This window comes from Parasteatoda tepidariorum, chromosome 2, assembly GCF_982258835.1.
Source record: "Parasteatoda tepidariorum strain Cologne lab strain chromosome 2, Ptep-v5.0, whole genome shotgun sequence".
Taxonomy (NCBI): Eukaryota; Metazoa; Arthropoda; class Arachnida; order Araneae; family Theridiidae; genus Parasteatoda; species Parasteatoda tepidariorum.
In genome coordinates, this window is record NC_141756.1 from 37,419,882 (window position 1) to 37,439,543 (window position 19,662).

At 28.0% G+C, this 19,662-nt stretch overlaps 1 protein-coding gene across 4 annotated transcripts in view; it reads left to right on the plus strand.

Moving 5' to 3' along the window:
• Positions 1–19,662, plus strand: part of LOC107436947 (potassium voltage-gated channel protein Shaw) — a 295,041-nt gene that overhangs the window by 252,431 nt on the left and 22,948 nt on the right. For all 4 annotated transcript variants that reach the window (XR_011636124.2, XR_006226018.3, XM_071177434.2 and 1 more), the window contains 2 exons: positions 14,339–14,541; positions 15,229–15,417. Coding sequence is in view for 2 of the 4 variants with exons in the window: in XM_071177434.2 (XP_071033535.1) it covers positions 14,339–14,541; positions 15,229–15,417 (392 nt within the window). In the remaining 2 variants the exon portion in view is untranslated. The remainder of the gene's footprint in view (positions 1–14,338; positions 14,542–15,228; positions 15,418–19,662) is intronic.

Here is a 19,662-nt window from a genome sequence, read left to right on the forward strand (position 1 = left end):
TTTTTTTGCATTTATATCATATTGACTTTGAACTGTTTTTAATTTTCATTAAGAAAGAAATTAATTTTTTATTATTTAAGTAAAATATATTTGATTTAGTTTTCTTTATATGTGGAAGAAATATGAGGGAATGAGTATATATCCTAAAGGCTGCTGTGGACAGTTATCGATATTAAATCATTTATTTAAAAATCACATTTTGTGACTTTTCCAAAAGACCTGGTATAATAAATAAAGGTATAATAAAATAATTTTTTTCTGATTCACCTTATAAAAAATTATTATTATCCTAACTCTAAAACATTTGCACAATTGTGTCTTCAATTAACAAACTACAAAAAAAACTTAGTAATGTTTCACACTCTGTCTGCTTTACAAACATTGGAAACTAAAAATAAATGCATCATGATCGATATTGTCTCGTAATTGCTTCCATTCATTGGCTTAGTAGATAGCTTATCATATCTTCTCTAATACCACTACCATAAGAAATACAAAAGCAGAACACAAAAAAGAGAGAGACAAAAAATTTACTCTCAGCACCTCATTATTCCATGGAAATGCTTCTCATCGTCAATGTGGTTTCCGCTACATTGATTTCGCTAAGAATATTTCTGCGAGAAGCAAATCTTTCGTGATTTTTTTCCCCCAACTCTTTCAATTTAAGATATCGTTTTTGCGTTTGTAAAGCATGTAATTAAGGAACGGAAAATTGATTTCGAGTTAAAACCGCTTTTGAAGTAATTTGTCTTTCATATGATGTTTTTATAACCTGGAGATATTTTAAGTCAAAAGTTTTAAGTTTACTTTTGTAAATTACTTTGCTTGTTTGCTTTTAAAAACCTTTCCCAAAGCTTAAATTTATTTGCAATAGAAAATTCATTACGAAAAATTATTTTAATGGGGTAAACAATCAAAAAAAATTATACAGATTAGAACAATGGGCTAGTGTTTAATTTAATCGTAATTAAAAAGAGCAAACAAGAGTTTTATTTATAAATTAAAATAAAATTAATCATTAAAATAAAACTAATTATTAATTTAAAAGTACAACAACAAATTTCACATAATTTTATTCCTCCAATGGAATTTTTCCTACAAAATGATAAATAGCGTATTTTCATTTAAATTCTATTGCTTATTTTTATTGATGCACGATTTTCTTTTAATATTTTTTCACTATTCTTAGCACTTTTGCACATTTTAGTATAACGCTTTAAAAATAGATGCATTTATGTTTCATTTTGACTTAACATTTACTATCTATATTAATTGCTTACATCATAAGAGAGACATGTCGGTTTACTTTCAGTAGAAATTAAAATAACCGTCTCAGGACGTGAAAGACTGGTTTCCATGTAACAGAAAATAGCTCAACATGGTAATAATTAGAATTAATAACTAAATTGTTTTAGCAGTGGTGGTTTTCACCCAATATGGAAACCTAAGTTTTTCTCCCTTCTCTAAGGTGAGCTTAAGAAACCATCATCAATTTACTATAACAGAGAGGAGGTGGAAACAGATTAAAAAAACTTAAACTTTACTATCTATACACTGAGGAAAAAAAAGTTAAGCTCAAAACTACTAGATTATAATAAAATTTACTGTGTTTCTGACTCTATGAGAGCATAGAAAAGCTGAGTAATTTTTGCCAAAGCGCATTGGTAACGATTTTGGTAAAATTAACAATGAAATATAATTTTATAATATGGAAAAAAATTGAAAATGTGGTAAAATTTGATAATTTTATCAAGATTAGAGCAAGGCATAAAAACTATTTATTCATTCGGTTAAATTTCCTTTTCAGGTTTGTATATTTTGCAAAATGTGTGGAAACAAAAATTATAATCTTGAAGGCCAGAATTTACAGTAAACCATTACAATATGTGTGGTACAAATAAATTTTGGCTTTTATTACATAAATTGTTTCTTTTAACCAGAAATAACAAAGTTTATAATCATTAAAAAACCATTTTTTCAAGTTATGAGAGAGGAGGACAATGCAAATGAGGACTATTAGAAAAATTCTCTCACGCGGAGAAAACACTGCTCTGCTGATAAAAGTACCGTACTGAATGGTAATAACATTCCTGATAAAAAAAAATTCTGGTTAATTTAATCAAAATATGGTATTTAAACCTTTCATTTGATAGTTTTTTCCGTTTGTATGGTAACGGTTTACCGAAAATTCTGGTTTACGAAATTGTAGTTCATATAACCTCATATTTAAAAATAATACCTAAAATAAAAAGTAAATTTAATTAAATAAATGGATTTTTCCCATGCTTTAAGGTATCAGTATAAAATCATCAAGTTTAATCAAATATCATACTTAATTGTTAATTTTTACCAAAACGCCTCGGCATAAATTACGAATTTTTTTGAGTTGCCCATAAATCTAGAAACGTACATTTTTTTTTATATATTATATTATTTTTTACCAAATCAAATTTTTTATTTTGATAAATTTAATTACAAGCAACGTTGAATATTCTTTACATTTTTCATTTAAGCTTCTGATTTCTTTGCAATATTTTACAACACGAATAAATTAAAAACTTTAATTACCGACTTATTTTGTTTGTTAAAATATTTTTAAATAATTTTTCTAAATTATTTAACCTAAAAATATTTTCTTGCTATATGTTTTCTTATTTCAGGTAATACAGATAAATAATGTATACAATGCCGCTAAATATGATAACTTTATACTACTTATAAATGCATGATAACTTTTATCAAAGTTATCATGTTCCCTTGAAAGCAGTTAGAACATAAAAATTTCTCCATCGCATTTGAAATTCAAATATCATCTCAAGACAATTTATAGAGTGCGCTCTTCAAATCACTTTGTTTTAAGTCATAACAGAAAGAATCTAGGATAAGAAAAGTAACATAAATCCTCACAGGGGAGATATATTTATGCCAGACCATGAAAGAGTCTCTTTAATGCGACTTTAACCTTAATCTGAAGTATAGAGTTGAAATGCAGCTTAACTTTTCGAATAAAAGGTAAAATTTAAATTAAATTTAACTTCACTACTGTTATAAAATAAGACTTGCATTAAATGTATCGTTAATTAATGTAATTTATTAAAAAAGAATCATAGTTCAAATATTAGCTCTGTGTGTATAATAATTTGTCTCTAATTTTAAAAGATACATCTTTGAAGCTGTTATGAAGTAGACTTTAAACAGTCTCAAAACGCATTTATAGTGAAAATACATTTTTGAAGCTGTTATAACGTTGATTTGAAACATTCTCAGAATTCATTTTTATTGAAAATACATCTTTGAAGTAGATTTAAAACACCTTCAAAACTTATTTTCATTAAAATACATCTTTGAATCTGTTATGAAATAGACTTGAAACAGTCTTTAAACTCATTTTTATTTTTGAAAAATACAACTTTGACGTTTCAAAACTTATTTCTATTAAGAATAATATATCTTTGAAGCTGTTATGAAGTAGATTTGAAACAATCTCAAAACTAATATTTAATGAAAATGCATTTTGAAGCTGTTATAAAGTTGATTTGAAGCATTTTCAAAATTCTTTTTATTGACAATACATCTTTGAAGTAGATTTAAGACACCTTCAAAACTTATTTTCATTAAAATACATGTTTGAATCTGTTATGAAACAGACATGAAGCGGCCTCTAAAATCATTTTTATTTTTAAAAAAATGCAACTTTGACGTCTCAAAACTTATTTCTATTAAAAAATATATCTTTTAAGCTGTTATGAAGTAGATTTGAAACGACCTCAAAACTCATTTTTAATGAAAATAAATCATTGAAGTTGCTATGAAATGGATTTGAAACAGCCTGAAAACTTCTTTTTTATTAAAATACATCTTTGAAGTTCTTGGGAAGTAGATCATTCCACAATCAACTCATTTTTATTAAAAAAAATGCATTTTTGAAGCTGTTATAAAGTTGATTTGAAACATCTTAAAAATTCACATTTAATTAAAAATATATTTTTGAAGTTGTTATGAAATAGATTTGAAAGAGTCTCACAAGACATTTATATTAAAATCCATCTTTGAAGCTGTTATGAAGTAGATTTAAAATGACCCCAAAATGAACTCAAATAGAATATAAAAATTCTCAGTTTCATTTTTTTTTTCAAAATCTTTATTTTATGTTTGAACTTATCCTGTGGTCCTGTTCGCAGGAAATTAAAGTAAATTTTCAGGCATTAAGTTTTCAGGCTGGATGTAACTGTTAATAGTATAGCTTGACATCGCTTGACATTGAATAGTATCATGACATTTATAAGTATTTTATAAATCACTTTTGAGATTTGCTGCTTTAAATTTATTCTTTCGCATTAGATATCTATAAAAACTATATTTTTGGACATGCATTTTTATTGAAAGTTCTATATCAAATATATGGGTTCTCCGAAACTTTTAGACAAAAATATAATAATGACACTGAAATCTAGGGTTTTCTGATGCTAATTAAAAGTTTTGTTTATTTTGTCTGCTGCTTTTTTTTTATCTACAAATCTTTCATAGAAATAAATATTATTTTTAAACTATGCATCAATAAATTATTCTTGAAAAACTTCATATTGTTAATGTTTTAACGTCTTCAATTTATTTATTTCTGTTTTTTGTTATTTTATATTTAAACGTATTTCGTATAAAATATCATTTTTTCTAATGTTTCAACATTTCAAACAGTAAATAAAACAATTGTTTTAATGACACTTAGTAACAGTATGATTTTCGTAAACTTTATTTATTTCTAGTCTCACTTATATTTTATTCTGTGGTAAATGAATTGCTCAAAAGTATTGCATTTATTTTAAAAACTCAATATAAAAAAAGCTACCATCAACTATTACATTATCAAAATATTGAATAAATATAACAGCAATCTTACAATAGAATATAACATTAATTTGTAATAAGCCACGAAACATACTGCGGATACATAGATTGATAGTTTGATAATTGAAATTTCTGATATGATTTTGTCAAATGCTTTGCCGATGAATGAGAGCTGTCAACAACATTACAAAATTCAATTTTCTGATATCTTGAAAATGCCTAAATGCATAAAATTAATTGTGCAATACCAAGAGTAGTATTTGTATCAAATTTGTAAAGATAATTGCAAAATGGAAGTTCTTTAGAAATTAATTTGAATGTTAATGTTTTCATATGTGAATTTTATTGTGTATTTCTATTTTAAAATTTTGCTTTATTTCAATGAAATATATTTGTTTATTATAATTATTCTAATTTAAAGTGTGCGAACGGACTAGTTTATTATTTGCTCTCCTGCTTTGATTTATCTGATTCTCATCATTGAATGACTTATCAATGCATGTTGTACTAGTGTATAACTAATTAATTACATTTGATAGGCAAAATAAATAATAAAACAAATTAAATTGCATATTCTCATGCTGTAAAACTTTCCAGATCAAATTACAGTAAAAGTACTGACATCTTGAGATCACGTATTTTTAACCATAAAATTCAATTACGGAGCAAAATTGAAACAAAGAAATATGATATACCATGATATCAGAGTAATAATAATATTAATAATAGTTTCAGAAAATAATGTTTATGAAATAATATTTAATATTACTAAATAAATAAATTTTATAACAAATTGTAATTATTTAAATATGATTGTACACAGAGAAAAAAAAATTTCTGGTAAAATTTCGTACCATATTTTAATGGCAATTCTGGTAAAAAAAACTATAATGTGTAATGATGTATAGAATTAAAAAGAAAATTATACGGTATTCAAACCATTTATTTTGGTAGTTTTTCTGTTAATTTGGTAATGGTTTACCTTAAATTCTGGTTCTCAAAACTATAGTTCTTATTCCCACACACGTAGTAAAAAATATCAAATGTAAATATACCCAAACAAATGGTTTTTATGCTATGCTCTAAGGTATCATGCTCAAATTCTCCACATTTACCACATTTTATAGCATATTATAAAAACATATTTTAGTGTTGATTTTGCCAATATCTTTACAAAATCACGTCAGTATAAATTATAGAGATTTTCGATGTTTCCATAGAGCCAGAAACCCAGTAAATTTTATCAGATTTTGTAAGTTTTGACCAAATGTTTTATCTCTATGTGAAAATTACGCTATGAATTTTGCAATAGAAATAGATGCTACGGATGCTGCATTCGGGAAGTCAGCATTTTTTATTGTAATGGAAACGGAAATTGGAAATTTTTACAGTGTAACCGGATTTTGCTGATATATATAATAGGGCAATGTAACTATAACAAAAAAGAGGATTTCTTAAACTCTATGTTATTATATCCGAGTTTGTTTTTTTTAATTTTCTTGGAATTATTAGTACCACAACATTTAATAATTGGGCTACTTTTCAAAAAGTTAAAATATCGTAAGGAATTTAAGTAATAAAATTAAAATTATTTTATTTAAAATTCTTATGAAATTCTACTATTTATTTATTTCGTAACAAGTTCTTAAAGGCATTTGCTGCGCCCCTCTAAGTTAAACTTGAACCGAAATAGAGTTCGACTAAACATCTTATCAGAAACTTAGCATTATAGTTTGGTTCGAAATACTCACATTATTATTCAACGTTGAACTAATTTGAACCGTTGAACCAATAAACCATTACATTCAATAAAGACCATTAAAAGGGTTTTTTTTCAGTCAAAGAAGTGCTCAAGTGTTTTTTATTTCAATGAAAGTCATAATTATCTATCAAATCAACATATTATACTGTTTTAAGTATGATTTACTTTTTTTAAAAAAATACATTCATTAACTGTAGCAAAATGAACAATGTCAGTAATTTTTAAATCAGTTTTTTTTCTGCATGCTCCAGGGTATCATGATAAAATTACCAAATTTTGCCGCATATACTAATTTTCAATAAAACCATTATTTTTTAATTTTATTAATAGAAATACCAAACGCATCTGAAACTAATACTTATTGCTTTTTAGTGTTTCCATGAGGCCGGAAAAAAGACAATTGTTTAATATTCAAGTAATTTTGAACATACATTTTTTTTAGTGTTCATAACTAATTTATACTTACTTATCGGCACTCAGCATGGACAATAAAAACTACTGCTTAAAGATCCATACTTTAAAAAAATCTTTGGTAGCACAAAAATGACTTATATAAATTCACGTGCAAAGTTAAAAACCAAATATTTTATTTGTGTCGGTGATACACCAGAGTAAAGGACTAGAAAGCATGAACCAATGTCCCCTTCAAAAAATATATTTACAAGATTAAAGAAAATAACATAGCTTTTTCGAAAGCAATATATCATAATACATGCCCCTATAAAAATAACAGAAATTTTATTGCGACTAGACACTCCTTCGAAAACAGGAACGCTGTTTATGACAATCATTTTATTGTTATACAGTCATTTCAACCATAGACCAAAAATGTTATCAATGACTTGCTTGTCTGCTCGTACACAAAAACAAAATTTACTGCGAAAAGAATATAGCAGTAAAAGAATTCGACTGAAAACTTGTGATTTCTTCAGTTTTATTAACATTGAATAGATATATTTCATTTTATGTTCTAGAAATCATGTTACCTAATTCTACATAACTGTAAGATCACGAAACATATTATGAAAAATATGAGGATGTAAGCGAAATAACTAATTATGTGTAAAATAGATATTCGGTATTTCAATAGCTTCACTCAGAATAATCGTGTATTTTTCAACAATTAAATAATGTTCAGCATTCTTTTTTCCAACTTCAAAGCCATAAAATTTAATTTGGTACAGAAGTAGTTGTGGGGAAAGACCACAAGACAATGCCAATCTTCATCTATCAAAAGATACCTCAAGATTTAATAAAATTGGCATGTCTAATATACTAGTGAATTGATGTTTAATAATCGTAGTGGTAGTTACACCACAATACTCCCCCACCAGAATTTTATCAGAGATAGATTTCGATGAACGGATACCACAAGTTGCTGTATTTGTGATAGACCGGGAGAGCTGGATTAAGGTCACCGGGTTTTGAGCTTTAACCATAATAGCTGTATTAAGTTCATAGGTATGTGTGAGCACTCTCCTGTGTTGATATTAGCACTCGAGAGTGCAAAGAAACCCGTTATGTGTAAATGACACTGAGAGGCAACAGCGCGAGGAGGACGATGACGCAGTCACAAATAGCAAGTCAACTGTTCAACGTGGACCATTCATCAAAGTATGCACGATCATATCACTTCCGCAAGTCACCAATGTGGGGAAATGTAATATCACGCCCGGGTTACCAATGTGGGGAAAGACCATAAGACAATGCCAACCTCCATCTATTAAAAGGTACCTCAAGATAGAATAAAGTTAGCATGTCTAATATACTAGTGAATTGAGGTTTAATAATCGTAGTGGTAGTTACATATAGTCAATTAGCTATGCAGTGTTCCGGTCGTTGGGGTTCACTATGCCGGTAACTTAAGCCAATTACTAAGTGAAATCGAACAGTGATTTTAGCAACCCTTTTTTCTCGATATAAGTTTCTTGTTTTACTCAAATTTTGGATCAAATATTTTAGTGCAGTGCTTCTTAAAATTAAATGTATAAGGAGTCTCAAAATAAAACTCTCACTTTTGACGATTCAGCAATCCTTGAAGAGTATTTCGTCAATTTTGAGAATCATTTTGACAGAAATCACGTGATTTAGTAATTTGATTACAACCCTCAGTATTAAACTAAAATATTAAAAATCAATCAGTACTTAAAGTGATGGATATGTTTGTGATTCTACAGACCAGAACAGTTTTCGTGTCATTTTCTTCTTCCTATTTTATGGGAGCTACAATACGTTAACGCAAACTTATGAAATGAAACTCTCACTTTTGACGATACGGCAATATACTTAATTAATTTTGAGAATCCTTTCGTGTCGAAATCCTGTGATTTATGACGGAACGCGAAATCTCAAATATATGACAAAAATGTTTCCTTAACTCGAAACTTCATCGTAGTGCAAGTTAGGAAAACGTTAACTAGAATGACAAAACTAGAATAAATTGACTTTTCAACCCCTCTGGGCTGTATGGTGGTCAAGTAGTAGTCCATTTACCAGGAAGATGTGGGGATCGAATCACGTGTCGGGCAAGAGTGGAGTTTATCGCTCTGTTCTATCTGTCTGTGTTGTGATGTGTCATCTGTATGGTGCACACGTTAAAGTTATTATTAGTTGTTAGATGTATAAGGCATTACGCGGATTTTCTATTTTATTATTATTTTTTCACTGTAATGATGAAATAGTTCTTTAATTTTGACGAAATTCGTTTACTCAAGGAAGTGACGATAGTTATTTTATTACTTTGACGAAATTTCTGTTCGGAGCATATACTATAAAATGGTTTCGTCAAAAATGACGAAAGTTTCGTGTTATTTGAGTAGCCATTTTTTAAAGTAAAATTTTGCTTACATTTAAGAGAGTTTTGTCATAAATTTGCATTTTTACTTAACTATGATTATCAATTTCATTATTTTAAGTTGTGGGCTCGATAAATAATTTTAAGCACTGTCTCACACTTTCCTGTATTTATGTATTACAGCTTTTATAAATTTTATTCTGATTTGGGTCTATATTTTTGAATTTATTGTCATTTCCCTTGTGGAAGAAGAAAGCCTACCAAACTTTTACCATGAGACTGGATTTCGTTACCCTCAGGTGACAAACTAGGAGTGGGGGACCCAGTGGGACACTTGAATAAAGGAAATATGGATTATTTTCAAAATCTCGAAACTTGTAAGAAAAACTGTTGTTGGTTTCGTTATTCTGCGTCTTAATATTACATGAAAATTTTAAATATTATTTAACAAAATGAAAGTATTTTTTTTTTAATTTTTAATAACTTCTTTTCTCCATTATTTTCTGAACCAATCAAGTACTATTCTCAAAAAATTGGAAATTTATAATGACGGACACTAGGATTACTTTTGCTAGTTTGTAGTGAAATACACAACAAAAATCATTTCTCTTTTTCTGAAACCATTTAAAATTTTATGACATTCTTTGAAATTGTGATAACCCTCCCTATAACTATAATAATCACATGAGTTTGAATCAGAAATATTATTGTGTGTTTGTTGTTTTAATTTTACTTAATACTAGAAGCGCCGTTGGGTTCATTTTCATCATTTTTAGTCATTCCTTTATGTTGTTTTTGAAGATACACTTTAAGCTTCGTTGCTCACATTTTTTTACTTTTTCTAAATTGATTTTAAGTATACTGTATTGAAATTTCATGCCTTTATATTGATAAGTAAAACAAATCATCAACAAAAAAAAATACTTGAAAGGGCCAAAAGAAATAATTTTGGCCCTCATAAAAAAATTTTAATTTTTGAAGTTTCGCACCTTTTGCAGAACTACAAACTTTTCGCAGATGATTTGTTGAACAGAAATATGAGGACAACTGAATTAAAAATGTTACGCAATATTCTTCGCTAAATATGGTATCTTAGAATCAATTTCTAAAATAGCTCAGTTAGGCTCTCATTGAATTAAAAATTCATTAATGCATCTAAAATCACGCACATTGTAAAAAAAAAAAATTCAGATCAGATCACGGTCAAAAAGTATCGGTACTCATGGTGCCAATTCTTTTTACGTTAAAGTCCACTTTTATCAAAACATGTTTCATAGGAGAAATCAGATTTTTGGAAAATCACTGAATAATTAAATAAATATTATTCTAAGTACAATATTTTACGGGGGAAATCGATATTTTAGGGTTAAATGGATTTTGTGGCTGCGCATTCAATATGGTAATTTAAACTGTAATTTGGTCCGGAATTTTTTACAATGTACATGCTGATTATAAACCGTTATTTTTGTTATAATACTGAGCAAAAAATATTTTATGAGCAGTTATTGTCATGTTGATCAAAATACAAATTTATTGCATAGAAAACAACCGTATAACATTTATTTCAAGTTTTTTTTTCGTCTAACATAAAATCTAAGAAAATTAATAGCTGTCTTAATTTGTGCAAATTTAAAGAAAACTGCCAACGAAGTTTCGATTTGGGGAAATATAGTGCTCTAAATATGTTACATTAGGAAAAATCAGATATACTAGAAATTCTCGCTGCACAGTGGGACTTACGACATTTTTTTCATCTCTGAAAAGCCCGCAGAGGAAATTTGTACGCGAAAAGAACACCACATTATTGGGATAGTACGTCTGATGAAGAAACGATTCCCTCCAGATCAGCAAATTTTCAGTGTCACTTATCCGACATACACCACGAAATGAAAACAAAAAAAATTCCAAAAAAAAAAATTCTTAATGTTAAAAATTTAAATAGTATTCATGCGAATATGCTCGCAGACAATACAGAGTAGAAGTCATGCTTTGTCATTTACTGCATTGATTGTCACAACTACTAGAATATGGTAACATTGACCGTATTTCTGGCTCTATGAAAAAGCCAAAAAATATTAATACCAGATTATACCAGAATTTGCTTTCTCCTTGTACATTAGTAAGAAATGTGACACAAATTTGGTAAACTAGAAGCTTGGGAATTACTCTTCTAGATGTGAAACTTGCATAAGCGAATATTGAGAGGACTGCTTACGTAAAAAAATTTTGGTTTGGTTATAGATCGGGGGGGTGCACTTATTCTCTCTTTCTCCTTTCAAATGGTTGCAGTGCTCATTTCATGTGTTGGATTTACAAGCTGTTTTATAATTTATTTACGATTTTGTTATCATTTGCTTTTGTTGTTTAAATAGTGCTATGTTACATGTTTTGTTTAATGTTTCGTTACATTTTTTACTGTCTCTCAATAATTTTTTTTCATTTCATTCATTTTTGTTATCTGAGCGCTCCCCTCAAAATGTTTCGTTAAACTTGATTTACTTCAAAAATAACTTCTATTAATAATAAGCTAAAAGCTATCTGAGATGAGATTTTATTAACAAAGATTATAAAAATAACACACAGTAATTAAAGTAAAAATTCGCAAATAATATCGATGTTTAATAAAGCTCATTTGGAACTAAACCTAGCATTTGAAGTGGGATATTAATATTATATCACACTCACCATTCTTATTTGCGTATTTAACCAGTATTTTCTATTTTTCTTAATTTAAAATACATAACTTAAATTATACCTTAAAAACTTTCTTTGAACACATTTCAATGGAAGCTTCTGTAAATAGAAACAAGAATGTATAACGATGAAAGTTCCCATTTTAAAACATGTTGTGTGTGTTAATGTGTATTATTTGTATTTGTATATTTTGCTTATTTTCGCATGATTTGCGCTATTGCTAAATAATAATCTGTATTACAGTGGTACATTATAACGTTATATTGTCACTACAATACTTTAAAAGAGAACGAAAAAAAATTAATCTCTGAAGACTTTTACATATTATATTTTTAACACTAGCCATCAACTAAAATTATAATTTAATTTGGAATGACACCATACACCAATTTATTATAAGAGTCAAATTGACTCCCATTGTTGGTTCTAAGTAAGTCTAAAACCCAGCGGTTCTGGTGTTAATATTTAATCTCCTAAAATGCACAAAAAAAATTTTTAATAAAATAAACACCTTTATTTATTGTTTGGTAATTTTGGCTTTTTTTAACTCATCTCCAACTAACATAAGCAAATTCTTGCGTCTTACAGTGGAATGATTTCTACTGTCAAAAATGGGAAATTTAAAGTATTTTCTCGAGGTTTTTTTTTTACCTTTTTTGAAGTAAAATGTCCAAGGAATACGATAGCGAAATTCATTTTGCTATTAAATAAGATATAAGTGCTTTAAAATTCAGCTACAATTAACTTAAAAAAAATGTTTAAAATTTGAGCAACGTTTATATCAATAAAATAAACGTCAACAGTGAATATTTTCATTAAAATATGCATATAAATTTCACAATAATAACCTTTTAATATGCACAAGAAAATGTTCTTTCAATAAATTTTATTAATTATATTGTCACTTGCATATTTCCAAATTATTGAATCAACCCTTTACTTTTAGAAGGGCTATAAAATAAGCCCCACATTGCCCCGGAGCAATGAAAGTAATTTACATATTTTTTACACGTGTACTTTAATAGCAAAAACAATTAGCTGCTGCAGTTTGTTAAGTTGGCAAAAATATCAATTTGCGTAATTCATATCCAATTCAATATCCAATTCATTTTCATATTCAATTCATATCCAATTCATTTTCAAATATTCACAAAATGTTGCAGTTATTTTGGAATAACTAATTTTTAATTGTCTTAAGTAATTATAAAATAATAATTATACGTATTTTAAAATTATTTTCAATCGAGAAATATAAATAACGCCCTACTTTATCTGTTGTTTTGAATTTTTAAAAAAAATGTTTGTTTTTCTTCGAAATCAGCAGGTATATAAAACATATTTTTTACAATAGTTGTTATAGCTTCTTTTAGTGTATTATCGTAAGTTCCATTATAAAACATAAATTCGTAATCATCAACCGTAAAAACTATAAAAAACACTATCGTTATTATATTTTTTACACTTTCCTTTATTGGTGTTCTTTTTTAAAGTTAAATTTTAACCTTAAATTCGTAATTAATGAACTCGAAAACATTTAGAAACATTCACATCAATTCATTTCCATTTTTCATTGACATCTGCCATTTTAGATCCACCATTTTCTTCTTAAATTTTAACCAAAAATGTTTAATATGTCATTCAAAAACAAAAGGGTGATAAATTTCTAGTCAATTGAAGTTGATCATCTAATTTTGACGGCTATTCTGACATTCTATCCTACTGTGAGACTAACTCCAGGTAGTAACAGAAGTAACTCCATATTAAGAGGTAACTTAAGCAATCATTTTTTTGTCCTTAAGATGCATGTTTTTTAAAACATTACTACACGTAAAAATAGAGAGTTACTAAAGCAAGTAGGTCCAATCTTTACAAAAATTAGTTAAACTTTAATGTAAATTCTTCTAAGCAAGCTAATGTCTGAAATAAGTAAGTGAATTTAGTAACACCAAATGATTATTCCCCCCAAAAAATTAAATATTTTTCGTTAAATTGATTCTTATACAAATTTTTGCTTCAAAATTGCGGTTAGAAAAATTACCTAACACAGTCTATGTAATTTTTCTATATAGACTAACACAGTCTGACATGTTTGAATAGAAAAGTTCATCGTATTAAAAACATGTTTTTTTCTAATTAAGTTTAATCCAAATTTATTCTAATATTTTTGTCAAATTCTCTGTTAGTTACATGTAACATATAATCCTTTGGCAAAATTCTATAATTTAAAAATTCTTTTTTTCCAGGTAGTCGCTGTAGTATCTGTGTTTTTCATTTGTGTGTCCATAGTAACATTTTGCTTAAAGACTCATCCTAATATGCGGGTTCCGGTTATAGTGAACAGGACGATTCACCAGCCACCTAATGGTACTATACTTTGGACGTTGGATAAAACGAAAACAGAAGCACATGAAGCCTTTTATTATGTTGAAAGCGTTTGCAATGCCTGGTAATTTTTAATTTCTAAACTTTAGATTTATAGCTTCTTTTAAAGTAAGAAAAACTCCATAATAAACAGTATTAGTGTATATATATATACATTAATTGTTATTCATTTAGAAAAAAACAATTAAATTATTTACAAATAGGAAATAAATAAAATGTGCTGCCATCTGTTTATTAGAAAGAACACTGATTAAATTAGATATTAAATACTAAACTATCAAACAATTCCTGATTACATATCCTGATTACATTTTTTTCTGATTAATAAAATTTGACTAATTACTCATAATTGAATTTTTTTTTCACAAAGCACCATACTCGAAAACCGTCCTATCACAAGAATTAATTTTCATTGGTCTGTTCTAAAGAACAGAAAAACGGTAAGAACTAAGAAACAGAAAATAAATTTTCAGTACTGTCTAGTTTATAACGATTTACTTTCCGTTCTGCTTAATGCTTCAGAAGTTTTAAAATAAGAATATTTGAAACCAAATTGAAATGTCCCAAATAAACATTTCAGAAATAATTCTCATTCTATTAGAATGCTATGTTTGAAAAAATATCATAGAAATCTTTTTGTGAGATAAAAATGTTTCTAAGACATTTTATGCTGAGTGAAAACTGAATCCTTGCATATTTGTTTTATTCAAGTTTTATTTAAATACTGATAGAAACGTCTCCTCTTTTTCAGGTTTTCTTTTGAGATAGTTTGTAGGTTTTTAGTGAGCCCTAAGAAAATGGAATTCATGACAGCTCCCATCAACATCATTGATTTCATTGCCACCATGTCTTTCTACTCAGATATGCTCTTACAGAGACTTGCATCAGATCTCGAAAAAGCAGATATTTTAGATTTTTTCAGTATCATTCGAATTTTCAGGTAATTCATAGTTTTCATTACACTGTAAAAACTTCCAGATCAAATTACGATGAAATGTGCCGGAGTTCTGAGTGCCGTAACTTTTCACCGTGAAATCCATTTTTACCGGATCATGTTATGAAACGAAAATCCTGATTTTCCGTATTTTTATGGTAATAATTATCGCAGAATCAATGAATTTCTCTAATTAAATAAGTATTACTGTGAGCATTAAGGTATAATATTTTACGGTAAAAATGGGTTTTATTGTAAATTTGATTTTATGGATGATGAATTTAAAGTGCCACTATTTTATACCGTAATTTGGTTTGTATATAATAATTTTTGGACATAAAACTAATGATAGGCAATGAGTAGAAATATCAATAGCCTCTGCTTCTAAAGTAAACTAAACTCATTGGCGCGACAGCCCACAGAGGGTCCAAGGCCTACTGTGCCCATCTCAGTTTTCTTGACCTGGGGCTCTGGGGTGCTGGAACAATTGTTCCGGTTAGGTGGTCAGGAGAACGCGAAACCCCCAGTGTTTAGTTCCCAAGCATGCTTGGTACTCATTTATCGACCCACTGAATGGATGAAAGGCTGAGCCAAGGGTCGCCCGACCCGAGGATCGAACCCAGGACCTGTGGCACGGGAGCTTGAAGTGCTACCACTCAGCCAACGGGCGTCAGACTCTATTCCAGCAAGGAAAATATTTTTAAAACTCCATTAAAATTACAAATATATAAGATTTCTGTAATTAACTTTTATATAAGTTGATGCATAAATATTCTATCAATATAGCTGAATTATAATGAGGCATATGTTAAAAATGGTTGCTACACGACTATAAAATAATATTATACATTCTATACTTATTTCGTTGCTTTATTGAATTATGATTTATTATTTTTTAATCATAAGTGTTATATTTTTGAAACTATACTTTTCAAATCTATTAAAAACATTAGGTAATGCTTTCATTACTTCAAATTCATCAGATTTCTAATTGCTCCAGAAATATTCCTAAAAAGATTCAGATAAATGAATGATAAAATACTTTTGAAATAATGATGCAGCAGAATAATCACGTGGCATATTTGAGGTGTGCTTCAAATAAGTATAAATAGATTCTTGAAAAATCATATCAGAAAAATAGAGTTTCACAGTATTACCCTATTTGAGGAATAGATGTAAATAGAAGTTAATAACACCTTTTGTAATGTCTAATAAAAACTATGGTTTTAGTTTCTTAAATAGATTTAATTTTAGGATATTCCATATTCTTTCCATAAATATTAAAAAAAAGTTTTTTCAGACGTTATTTTAGATTTAATATTTTAAATCAGTAGTCTGAAGTAGCGTACTGCGAGTAACGAAACTACTGTAATGACTATACTTTTTCGTAGTTTATAGTGTAGTGTAGTGCAGTTTTTTTTAAAGTACTGTAGTAAGTAGTATAATACAAAATAAACAGTTTGAGTCTATCTCTGGTAACTACTTTTAGTGTTTGTTTAATAAGGATTCAAAATTCAAATGCTACGATTTTTTTTATCTAGTTGGTACAAATTTTCGCGAATCCGTCAATTGAGGTAATTAGAATGCTCCGTTATGCTAATAAGAATGGCTCATTTCTAAGATTTAAACTAGCCATTACAAATAATTGGCAATTTATCACTTTGGCCACACTTACAAATGCAAATGTATGTACACTCACATTGATGCTATTTCAATGGAAGGGGGTCATATTCAATGGCTTTAATTTTCAATGTACATTATTTCCAAGAGAAATAAAAGAGCAATTAACATATTCGCAAATATTTGGCAATTTCTATAACATTTCTTAAATTATATTTGTTGTTGAGATAAGTATAAAAATATGACTGTTGAAAGAACAAATTTTTAAAAAAAATGGTTCAGAATAACAAACTGGCTCGTGTAAACATAAATATTTCCTAATAATTACTCATAAAATAATTACTCGTAAAAATATTTCCAAATAATTACTCATGTTAAAATAAGTCTAATTTTATTAGAGACCATTTTGACCCGGGCGTAACTTAAGTTCTCCTGTGCAGTTCGTTTTCTAAAAGTAATGAAGTAGTAACTACATTTCGAAAGTAGTTTGTCGTCAATAATTAAAGAAAAAATGTTTGTTTTAGTTTACTTCTGTTTTATTAAAGTAGTTCTAGATAACCTAAAGAATAATGGTATAATTATACAAATTTATTATATAAGTAATGTAAGTTATATACTAATTATACAAGATTTAGGTATAATTATACAAATTTATGAAATTGATGAAGACAACATTAATTACATAAATAAGAAAATTTTGAGATAAATCTGAGGTTTTTTGTAATAAATCAGACCTGATTGACACTACTATGCCATGTGACAAATAAATAAAACCCTATTTAAATATTTTGTTGTTGGTTTTTCTTATGCCACCAGCCAATACCAACAAGCCTGCAATGAGAAACCAAGCAAATTTAAGGTAGAGGTATACGTTTCTTGCTTTTCAGTGGTGCCATCTATGATCAAGAATATGATTTCAGCCACACACACGTCATAGCCCATATTACAGGGAACACCCATTCATACTCCATTCATTCAAACATGATCGTAATTTTGGCATGACCAGAGAATAATCTATCCCCATTCAGTACCCCCATGGATACTGAATTGGAGATTGATCTGTTAAGGGAACTCATTGTTATCATGGGATAAATTTGTTATGGGAACTTGAAGGATTTTTAAGATTTAACGAACCTCCAACAGATTTAACTGGCTCCAGTCACCATTTAAACACGAGAATTGTTCGGTCGGCGTGATTTGAACTCACGATTCCGAGCCCAACATCCAAACTACCTTGACCATACATTTTCTTTCTCTAATGACGTAGAAAATATTCAGCCTTAACTCAAAACAGCATACGTAAGTTATTCAGAAAGTATTAAAACCAGATCACATATAAGCCCTAAATACAAAAGTGGTATTGATGAAACACAATGGATATGCTCATATATTTGATAGGAACCAAATACTTTCCACGTGGCTAACAAGTCCTCATTTGGCGCAAAAACTTCTTCAGAAATTCCAAACCTCGCCATGGCTCTTTTAAAAGCGTTTAAGAATAATGATAGGAGAATGATGAGACTGCACAAGGAAAAGAAAAAGAACAAACATAACCAGCAAATGCTTTTTAGCTTTATCCACCGTGAAATGGGAAGCAAGAGAAATTTCTCAACTACGTGACCTGTTAACACAAGGGAAAAAATATTTAGCGACTAACTTTATCTTATGTCAAGCTAAAATCGATCTTAACTTCCTTTTTTCTTATGTTTTTGGTACTCGAGAATCTTAAATTTGCACATTGTTTTGAATGTATAAATACATAATACCTACAATGAAAATGCATTGACCCATAAAACTATCTGCAAATGTTTCTTTATTAGTTTCATTGACAAAATGTTATCTTCTGATGATTTACTGGTTCTATTAATCTAATTATAATTACATTTATCTGTTCTAATGCTAGTTATTGTTACAATAAAATTACATATTTAAAATAATATTTACTGTTTCTTTAATAATTTCATTTTCAGTAGGCATTGCATTTTTGTTTTATTAGATTCAGGTTTTTAATGTTACTTACTTTTTTTTAAAATTCGTTGCAAGTCAAATAAATTTTCGTATAATATGATATTTTAAAAATTAATTGCCTCTTTTATTTGCTACGATTTATTTGTCAGTTACAGAGAAAGTTTTGTAAATGTAGAACATACCAAATTTCGTGTTCATAACAGCTAGAACTAATTGAAAAACTTTCTTAGAAAAAGAAATGAAAGAAAGGATAGGAAAAAGAAAGTGTTTTTAGTTTTCTTCTATTAAGTTGATATCTATTTTCTCGTAAATGCGTTATATTTCACCAATTTAGATTAAATCAAGAGAAATAGAATTTATATTTTTTTTACAAAACAACGTAAAAAACAATATTTATAAAAATATTTCGTTGAAAAATGTTTAAACAGAAAATACACTTACATTATACATAGAAAACATGTCGTTGGCTCCTTTTTATTAAAAGGCAATAAATTAAAGAGTTAATAATTACTTTTTCACAATGCAAGTCCTACACGAATGCTATTGATTAGTCCTTGATCAGTAGAAAATTTAAACACTTTAAAAATATTTATATCATTACTAAAAGAAATAACAAATAATAGATATTTCTCAGAGACTTTATTGTTAAAAGTCCACGTTTAT